The following is a 10,218-nucleotide window of genomic DNA, read 5'->3' on the forward strand; positions in this document are numbered from 1 at the left end:
TATAAGAGCTCGATAATCTTAGGGAAAAGCCCAAATATATCTGAGGTACAGTCTCTAAGAAGTTAAAAAAGAATTAAAGAAATCGATTTATAAATTATATTTTTTATTGAAAAAATTGTACTTCCAACTCAAACCACAATAAATAATTGCATGAAATTGTAATTTTTCACAGCGTTTTTTTTTCACTTCTAAAGCGTCATCGATTTCAGCAACTTCAATAACTCATTTCATGAAAATTCTTCAATCCTTCGATATTATACAGATTATTATTGCTTTCTCAAACCAAACGATCCCATAAGCTTGATTCTGTTTAGTAGTTCTATTAAATGTGGTTGTAAAAAATATGTTTTAAATTTGTTTCCCAGAAATATTTACTATATATTTCGTTTGGTCGATAGATTAAATGTATTCCGTTCCAATAAATAAATTCTATGACGATATTTTCTATACTATTTGTTTTTTTTAACTATGTCAATTTCATTCGAAAAAAATGTGTTCTATTTTTTTTGCTCACAGAATATGGAATACTGGAAAACGCTTACTGACTTCGAATAGAAATCTCTCCGATAAGTTTTAGTATTGTAGAAAGTTTATAAAAAAACTCAAGTGACGTAGCGGGGTTGGTGCAATTCATTATTCGACAAAGCTATGTTGATTGCGCAGAAATCAAATGATAAAATTAATTCCCCCAATAAAATTCGAAAAGATATCGATCACTTTATTAATCTAATAACAGTCGTTTGAAGCATAAACCTATCAATAAATAGAGGAAAAAATATCGTCTATGAAATTTACTATGATATTTGACCTATAAAAATGAGGTATTTGAGCCATGGCATTTAGTTTGACTTGAAATCGAAACCCATTAACATCAATTGAAAAGAGCCTAGTGAATAACGAGTGACTAAAAATCATGTTTGAAGATAAGAAATCAAAATTCTTGGTGATTTTTGTAATATGCTTGTCATACAGTTCTTTTGTGATTTGTGATGACTTAAGTTCCATTGGAATTCAATCAAGACAACAAGGAAGCCAGCAGCAAACGATACAGAGGCCAATTGATGCCGTTAATACATCCGGTAATGTAAATGCAAAAGTGAATACGACTAAGCCACAAACTACAGCCAGTGGCAATATTGTTGTTGAACTTCAAACACCAGCGCCAACACCATCGAATATTATTTCGATTATAAATGTCAAGCCATCGGGGACAGCAACAATTCGGCCCATTCAAACCACTCAACGGCCAAATATTAATGTCAACGTTTCAACTTCGAGAACTACAGCACGACCCATTCAAACCACCCAACGGCCAAATATAAATGTCAACGTTTCAACATCGAGAACTACGGCACGACCCATCCAAACTACTCAACGGCCAAATATAAATGTCACGGTTTCAACTTCTGGAACTACAGCCCGACAAATAACCGCACAAACAACTGGTCCCAGCTCATGCCCACTTGTGAATATCATGGGCATAAAAACTGGTTTATTAGCAGTAGCGAATGATCCTTGTTCATATGTTTCTTGCATCCGTACCGGAAACACGCTTTATTGCGCACATCTGAAGGTAAATTTTTATGAATTTGATATAGTTTGATCACCGCTCGCTACAATATATGTATAATAATTTATATTTTTTTTTTCAAAGTGTGATCCTGGTCAAGCGTTTGCGCCTACACTTTCGCAATGTCTTCCATCTCTTTTGTGTCCTAAATAAACGTGATTGTTGTGTCCGCATAAAATCGAATGTGAAAAACCATGAGAAACCATTTTAGCATTAAGATATTTAAATTGTACATGTTTATTGTTTACATAGGCTCCAATCTCTTTCAAGTGAACTGATTAAATTATATTTTATTTGCACCATGAAAGCATTTGCAATTTTATTCAAATAGAAATATATTTTTTTTTTTGCTCTTGAAAAATCATTTTCAATGCTCTTTAAAAAAATAGTTGCGAGCATGAATCAGCTATGACGTGTCAAATTGATAACATCATCGGATGACTCAGTGTGATTAATTGAAAATTGTACTCAATCAACTGTAACAGCACAATAACATTTTATGATGTGACCAATGAAACCATTTGATTGCAAACGAATTTTTTTTTACAGAAATAAAAATCGATCACCAATAAATTCATAAAGTAAGAATTGCTGCCAATAAATTCGGTGCGATAGTTTTCAAACTATAAAAGCAGCACGTAAAAAACTAAGAAATTTAGTTTCAGTTGAAATCATCACAAATACGAATATCGTTTTAAAAGTTTAGAAACTGTGAAATAAAGATGAAAAATAAAAAATCAAGGTTTTTCCATCATTTTTTTATTTCATTCGTAATTTGGTCCATGGTTTGGTTCCAAATAACTTGTATCGAAATTCACTCAAAGCAACAATCATCTATACCAAATGGATCAATTAGCACAAATGGTGGTGTGAATTCGACAGCAACTGGAGTCAGACCCTTACAACTAATTGAAACGATGCCTTCAAATCTCATTGTGATCATACATGCCGTACCAGATAAAGTATCGAATATGACTGCCACTTTGTCGAATGGTACTAAGCCATTCACAACAATACCACGGTGCCAAGAACCACTCATAATTTTAATTGTGCTATTGTCAACACTGTGGCCAATTTCATATAATTGGTTTGGCAGCATTACTGGACAATTAATCTGAATATGGTTTTTGACGAAAACAAAAATTCTATTTTTTGAAAATTATTTAATAGATTACTTTTTTATTGTTTGCATATAAGGTCCCATTTATTTCAAGTGAACTGATTAAATTATATTCATTACATGGCAAATAATGTGTATGATTTTTGTTGGAAGAGACAATGAGGTGAATTCCTTCTATACCAAAAATTGTTTTTTTTTTTTATTTCTTCAAATATTGTCACCAATAATTTTGCAAACTTTCAATTGATTTATGTGATGTTTGTATTACCAACGAAACTTCTTGATCGCAAACTCATCCAGAAACAGGGTATTTTATGGCATTGGAAAAGAAAATCTCAGAGATGATCAAAAAATCCAAAAATGGTTGGTGTTTTAATGTCAATTTGTGTATTTTTGCGTAGAAATCTCTCATGTGAGATTTTTTTGATATTGAGAATATTTTCAAAAGACTATAAGTACGTAAATTATATTACAGAAAAATATAATTTGGGTCGCGTTCACTGTTTGTTCTTTACATGGATTAAAAATGTTTTTTTTTAAATTCATTATGAAAGCGATGCAATCATTTTATAAAAATCTTTTATATAAAACTTGTTTACAAGTTTAAGATTTTTAAATCGAATTTATTATTATTTTGTTGAAAAAGTAATTTTATTTCGCTGAACATGGAGCTGTTCAAACTGAAAATGAATTCAAATATGACAAATGATGAAACATACCGACTTATTGTATTACATGGGTGAATGAGAGATGTTGCTGAATGTTTTCAGAATGAAACACATGCGTTTGTCTCTTTCACACATGCACAATGTGCATCACAATTCAAAAAATAAAACAAACATGCATATTCATCCGCACCGCAACTGTGAGCTGTGTGATGGTTGTAACAAATGTGTGCGCGCAAAAGAGAGACACACACACAACTGCGTGCGACGCTTAAACGAAATACGTTAACAACATTCAAATAATAACATAATCTGTCGAAAAGTAAATTTACTCCAACTCTTTTTATTTATTCCGTTTTTTTTTTTCTATATGGAATTTTGTGTGGTCCAGTGTTTTTCTCTAAATATTTCAATATCGCATAATCTAAAGAAATAATAAAAATTATGATAATTTCTTTGAATGTTTTCTCATTCATTGAAAAATAATACAGTGTGTGTGCAACGACCATTTTACAAATGACATATACACTTAGCTCGATGATAAATACAATCGAATGTTATGTTATTTTGGAAAAAGTGATTTTCGTAAAAGTATTGATTTGTTTCATTGATAAAATACTCATATAAACGGTTAAAATACAGAAGGAAGAAAAAAAAAATAATCAGCGAATGAGATGAGCAGTGATTATACAAAAAATAGTACAGGTGCTGTTGCATGTAATAATGAATTGTTAGGATTAATTGCACCATCGGTTAATGTGAAATTAATCGAAAATCTTTTCGAAGGAAAGGAAAATCACGGCGATTTAGTTAACAAAAAAGTTCAAATCACAGTTGTATCGCCGAAAAAAATGGAAAAAGAATTGTGCACCGTTGAAACCGCGACCAAACCGATGCCAAAACAGCGAATTTGTTTGATTGGTTCCGTTGCAAATGATGTTAATGTCACATCGGCCGCTCAATCGTTCAACGTTCCAGTATTGTTATCAAAAACTGGACTTGAATTTATCGACGATCCAGAATGGCTGACGTTTTTTGTGCTGTCCGAATTTAGCGGGGAGAATTTTAAAGCGATTCGTGAAAGTGAGCAACCAATTTACGGACCGATTGCATTACAACAACTAGCTAAGTCCGGCAGTGGTCTTGCTTATGTCAAAAAACCACGCTACAATTTAGCTATGAAAGGTGTTGTCACGTGTTTCTCTGGATTTCATGCATTTAAAGACAAAGCAAAAGCAAAAGACGAATTACGACGTTTATTTGAAAAAATACATGCGATGGGCGGTTCGATTCGGAAAGATATGAATGACAGTTGCACACATTTAATTTCACCAACGAGCTCCGGCAAGAAATATCACTATGCCAAAATTTTCGGTGTTACAGTTGTGCAGTCTGGATGGATTGAGGCGGCATGGGAACACCGTGACGAGGTTGATTTCTCAGCAAACGATCCCAAATTCATTGAAAATCACAAATTGAAGCCATTTGAAGGGCTTCACATTTGCTTTTACGGTTTTTCACCCGACGAACATCAAGAAATGGTTGACGTTTTGAAAGCAAACGGTGGCATTCCAACCGATTTTGATGATCCAGAATGTTCGCATTTAGTTTTGGCAAACAGTGTTACTCAGATTCCCGAAAAGGGAAATCTGGTCCCAAAATCACCACCGAAAATAATTTCAGTAGCAAGCGGATCAAATGCTGTGCCAAATTGTCCTCCCATTCCTGAAACACCAGAAACATACAAACACAATGAGCGACGCAACGGCATCATTTTGCCGGGCAATGAAGAAAACTTATTTCTAGAGCCAGTTAATTTGTCGCCAATAAAACGAGATTTATCACCCATTCTGCATCACATCCAAGAGGAGGATGAAAATTCGGACAAACTCAACAAAGAAATGTCAAAACGAAAACGTGACAGTTTCGATAATATTTCAATCATTTCAACAGATACATTTGCCGCACAATTTAATTCGGCAAAAAAACCAAAACTTATTCGTAGTGGATCTATCACACGTTCACTCAGCCGTAGCATGAGTTTTGCTGGTATGAAAAATCCCATCAAGAATATGTTTCGCGCCAGACGCGACTCAATCGATCCAAATGCATCAATCAGTTCGGTTACATCGATGGAAAGTACATTTATTGAAACATTAAAGCGACCAGTTAAAGAGAAACTGAATCGACTCAAAGATCGCATCACAAATAGTAATCGCACGAAACGTGAATTTTGCTTGACACCAAAAACGCCGAGAAAAATGTTAAATACGTCATGCGTGGAACGAGCCGAAAATGATGATGATAAATTTGTGATGCCAAATGAAATAAGCATGTTGTCGTGTCGTAATTTGATAAACAGCACCATGAATTCAAACACAATTGCAGCTGTGCCCGAACCTGATGTTATGGAATTCCAATCGGTTGCAACGGAAGTAAAGGGGCAGACAAGACAAGAAAGTGTGCCAGTGAAAAATATTGATGTGGTTGATTCGGGCGTGCCAGAACAACGGCCACAACCAATTTCTCTGACGTCGGATTGGTTTTGGTATACAATTCAAAAGGGAATTGCTGATGAAAACCAGCATTTGTTCAGTGACTATTTGGCAAATCGTGCCAACACACCGACTGCCACCGATAAATGTGATACATTATCAAGAACCATGCAACGCAAACGAAAACGGATTTCAGTCTCAGTTCTAGCAACTGGTAACAAACGAAGAACATCTGATGCAGGACTGTCGATGTCGGGCAGCTTTTTGGATTTTACAAATAGTCCAAAACCAGATGCAAAAGGTTCGTTAAAATCCATTTCCATTATATTTTTTTCTTCGAATTTTTTCATTTCAATTTTTTTCTCTTCAGATTCCGATTGTAGTATAGAAAATACGCCAAAATCGAAAAAGGCAAAATCAATGCGGTTCAATCACTTTATGGATTTATTTTCGACTGAAACAAATTACGTTCGCATTTTGAATTTGATCATGTCTGAATTCCAGAAGCCATTGGAAGAGATGATTGGCAAGAAAGATGAGGAATTAATTAATAAATCAGAGTTGCGAGCAATTTTCAGTAATTTCTTGCCCATTTTTGACGTACACTCACGTATGTTGGACCTTTTTCGGGAGATGCACTCCAACTGGAAGGAAGACTGTCTAATCGGCAAAGGTAATTTGAAATCAAATTTAAAAAAAAAATAATTCAAATTAATGTTTTTTTCTTTTATCGGCATAGTGATACTTGACCATCGTGATGCATTACTCAAAGCATATCCACCTTATGTCAATTATTTCGAGCAGATGAAAAATGCTCTATTGCAATGTATCGCACAAAATCCAAAGTTTCATGCATTTTTGAAGATAAATCAATCAAAACCACAATGCGGCCGACAAACTCTTCAAGAGCTTATGATACAACCGGTTCAACGGCTACCGTTTCTAAGTCTATTGATTAAGGATATTCTGAAGCATACACCAAAATCAAATCCCGACCACAAAGAATTGGAGAACGCATTGAATGCAATAAAAGATGTCAATAATTACATAAATGAAGACAAGCGAAAAACTGAAGGATATACCGCCCTATTGAATATCATCAATGACATTGAATGTAAGTTAATTCGTCAAATTTGTTGAAACCGTTTTGTTCAGACGATTAATCGATGTATTTCATATTTTTTACAGTCTGTCCAGCAGATTTGCTGTCCTCAAATCGACGATTTGTATCTGAATGTGAGGTCACCGAACTCTCAAAATGCTTTGGCACACGTGATGACCGATTGATGCTATTTTTATTTACCGATTACATTGAAATATGTAAAATCCGAGAGGCACGGGGTAAACAATACAAACACATTCGACTTATTCCGATCAACTCAATTTCACGTCTCTATGACATGAAAGATAGCGAACGTGTCTTTGCAATTGAAGTAAAGGACGAGATGCTCTGCTTCAAAATAAATGAAAAACACGATAAAATGGAGTATTTGAAAATTTGCGCCAAACAAATGGCAGCACAAGCACATAAAACTGACTACGAACAATTTCTACAGTGTCGTGAATCGCACGAATTGGGCATTGACATCAATTTTGGCACACTGAAGAAAGTACTTCAATTCTTTTCGAATGAATAACAACTCTTTTCTCTTTATCATTGAGTACAAAATTAGTAGTTAACAACGATTGATTAATGAATAATGATTAAATAATACATTTTTCTATCATATAAATAAAACGAATGTTCAAACACTGTTTCTGGACAAACAGACGAAATAAATTCACATTAATAAAAGAAAGATAGTTTTTTTGATCTTTTATTTATTTTTTAAATCAAAAATCATTATGGGTTCAATCTTTGAAAAAATGTAAGATACCCCAAAAACTGACCACATTCAATATATTTCTTGAAATCCAAGGTAAAAAAAATTGAATATGGTGCCTCTGTATATATTCCTTATGTAGCCAACTTAATGCTTGTTGTGTGCGCTGAATGAATGCCATCTGTCAAAATGACACAAATTAGTAATTAGTACCGGTCGCGCTAAAAAGCATTACACACATTGTTTGTGTTTAGTTTTTCTTTGTGTTGTGCGGTACAAACGAAAATGTTTTGTATATTTTTGTAATTGGTTTTTATTTTTTGGTTTTTCACATTTTTGAGTACTTTCATTGCTTTCTGTATATATTGTGTATCAAAATCGTGAATTTGTTTTGAGCAAAGAATTGTGTATAAAAAAAAACACCATCCAGACATGACAGAGCCACACGATGAAAATTCCATCAATACTGATATCACTTTTGAATCGGGCGATGAAAATGTAAGTATTCGAAATAATTGAAAATTTTGCATATGTTTTCCATCGGATTTATGTCTATTTCATTCGATTGTGTACTTCATCGTATCTAGGACGATGTTATTAGTCTAACGAGCACAAGTAATACGGACACAACTTCACGCAGTCGTAGTGGTACACCAACCAACAATAAAATCACAAACGGTAACAAGAAGGGACAAAAGATTGTTTTACAATTATTTTCCGATTACTTATCGATTATTTAAAATTTTATTCTTTTATTTTGTGATTCTCCCCTTAGGTAACAAGCGCGGCCGAAGAAAGTCAAAAACACCAAAAGTGGTTAAGAGCACATTTAAATTCAAGTAAGTTTTCATTGTTACCTTCATTTTCTTTTCGTATTTCGTAATTCAAAATATTGTTTGAATAAATGTATTTTAGAAATTATGTGAAAGAAGATCATTGTTCGCCATTATTTGGAACACAGTTTAATCATTTTTTGAGACCCGGTCAACTGCCCACATTCGCATCGGTTGGAAGTAATCGAGTATCAATTTACACTTGCTTAAAAGATGGCGGTTTACGTTTGATTCAATGTTATTCAGATCCAGATGTAAGTTTTATATTTACGATTGTTTTAAATTGATTATTGGTTTATTTGTATTATTATTATTATTATTATTATGAATAGTCTACGGAGAATTTCTATACATGTTGTTGGTCACAATTGACAGAAGGTGGTATTACATATCCGGTGTTGGCCGCGGCTGGTTATCGTGGTGTTATTCGTGTGTTCAATGTCATTAAAATGACATGTAATAAATATTATATCGGGCATGGTCATGCCATCAATGAACTTAAGTTTCATCCAAAACGACCGCATCTACTATTGTCGGCGAGCAAAGATCATTCGCTTCGTTTGTGGAACATTAAAACGGATGTTTGCGTTGCCATTTTTGGCGGAGTCGAAGGTCATCGCGATGAAGTGTTGAGTGCCGATTTTGACATGCATGGCAATCGAATCATGTCATCGGGTATGTAATAAATAAAGCTATTTTTAGTCGGCACTATTTACTTCTGTTATACTCGTCTTAGGTATGGACCACTCGTTGAAATTGTGGTCTTTGGATAAGCCAGAGATTAAAGAAGGCATTGAAAACAGTAACACATTCAATGTTAACAAAAGTGAACGTCCTTTCAAAACGGTTAACGAACATTTTCCTGAGTATTCTACCCGAGAAATTCATCGAAATTATGGTAAGGAAAAATCAGCACAAAAAACACAATGACTCACTTAATTTGACTAATTTCTATTTAATTTTACGTTTTAGTTGATTGTGTGCGTTGGATTGGCGACTATGTTATGTCAAAGGTAAAATTGAAGTCAATGCAATGAAAATCAGTTGAAATTTTAAAAGAAATGTTTTCTCTCCTGTTATAGTCATGCGAAAATTCGATAGTGTGCTGGAAACCCGGCCGCTTGAATGAAAATTCCAATGAATTCAAGCATGGTGATTCGACTGCATCGATTTTACATCGTTTCGAATACAAAGAATGTGAAATTTGGTTCATTCGTTTTGCACTGGATTATCATTGCAAGTTTATGGCCTTGGGAAATCAATGTGGAAAAGTATTCTTATGGGACATCAATACTCCGGATCCGACACTAATACGAGCTGCAACGTTAACGCATCCAAAGTGTACAACGGCCATTCGACAAACCACATTTTCACGTGATGGTAATATTTTGATTTGCGTCTGCGACGATGGTACTATTTGGCGATGGGACCGTGAAAATAAATACACTTAACTGCCACATTTTTATTTAAATTTTTTCATAAAAATTGTAATTTTCTCTCAATTTTATTTGTTATAGTAAGAATATTTACTGCCCAATTTACTAAATTACTAATTTTTGTTTCGACACATTCATCATTTATTCGTCATTTTTTACATTTTATTCGTAATTTTTTTCATAAATTTATTATGAAGTAAGAACCGTGTATTCCAAACCAAATGTTTAGGTTTCGTCATAATAAAGTAATAAGAATACCATTTTTTTTTCTTTAAA

The 10,218-nt window shown here is 33.8% G+C and overlaps 4 protein-coding genes across 4 annotated transcripts in view; all 4 read left to right on the plus strand.

Moving 5' to 3' along the window:
* Nucleotides 1-577, plus strand: part of LOC116338258 — a 1,355-nt gene extending 778 nt beyond the window's left edge. Inside the window, exon 3 of the mRNA XM_031763388.1 lies at nucleotides 517-577. Within this exon, the coding sequence (XP_031619248.1) occupies nucleotides 517-577 (61 nt within the window). The remainder of the gene's footprint in view (nucleotides 1-516) is intronic.
* Nucleotides 578-822: 245 nt separating this feature from the next.
* On the plus strand, nucleotides 823-1,877 carry LOC116338134. The gene is made up of 2 exons (XM_031763214.1): nucleotides 823-1,573; nucleotides 1,655-1,877. The coding sequence occupies exons 1-2, from the start codon at nucleotides 914-916 to the stop codon at nucleotides 1,721-1,723; spliced, it is 729 nt and encodes a 242-aa protein (XP_031619074.1). The 5' UTR covers nucleotides 823-913; the 3' UTR covers nucleotides 1,724-1,877.
* A 1,821-nt stretch (nucleotides 1,878-3,698) lies between these two features.
* LOC116338294 (protein ECT2-like) lies at nucleotides 3,699-7,619 on the plus strand. Its single transcript, XM_031763435.1, has 4 exons — nucleotides 3,699-6,151; nucleotides 6,221-6,523; nucleotides 6,590-6,964; nucleotides 7,039-7,619. Exons 1-4 carry the CDS (start codon nucleotides 4,030-4,032, stop codon nucleotides 7,485-7,487), a joined length of 3,249 nt encoding a protein of 1,082 aa, XP_031619295.1. The 5' UTR covers nucleotides 3,699-4,029; the 3' UTR covers nucleotides 7,488-7,619.
* A 274-nt stretch (nucleotides 7,620-7,893) lies between these two features.
* On the plus strand, nucleotides 7,894-10,202 carry LOC116338017 (polycomb protein eed-B). Its single transcript, XM_031763042.1, has 8 exons — nucleotides 7,894-8,171; nucleotides 8,261-8,351; nucleotides 8,449-8,512; nucleotides 8,589-8,760; nucleotides 8,839-9,181; nucleotides 9,243-9,404; nucleotides 9,479-9,519; nucleotides 9,589-10,202. Exons 1-8 carry the CDS (start codon nucleotides 8,106-8,108, stop codon nucleotides 9,955-9,957), a joined length of 1,308 nt encoding a protein of 435 aa, XP_031618902.1. The 5' UTR covers nucleotides 7,894-8,105; the 3' UTR covers nucleotides 9,958-10,202.
* Nucleotides 10,203-10,218: the final 16 nt, after the last annotated feature.

The sequence above is a fragment of the Contarinia nasturtii genome, unplaced genomic scaffold (assembly GCF_009176525.2).
Source record: "Contarinia nasturtii isolate CC-2019 unplaced genomic scaffold, AAFC_CNas_1.1 Cnas_scaffold_350, whole genome shotgun sequence".
NCBI lineage: Eukaryota > Metazoa > Arthropoda > Insecta > Diptera > Cecidomyiidae > Contarinia > Contarinia nasturtii.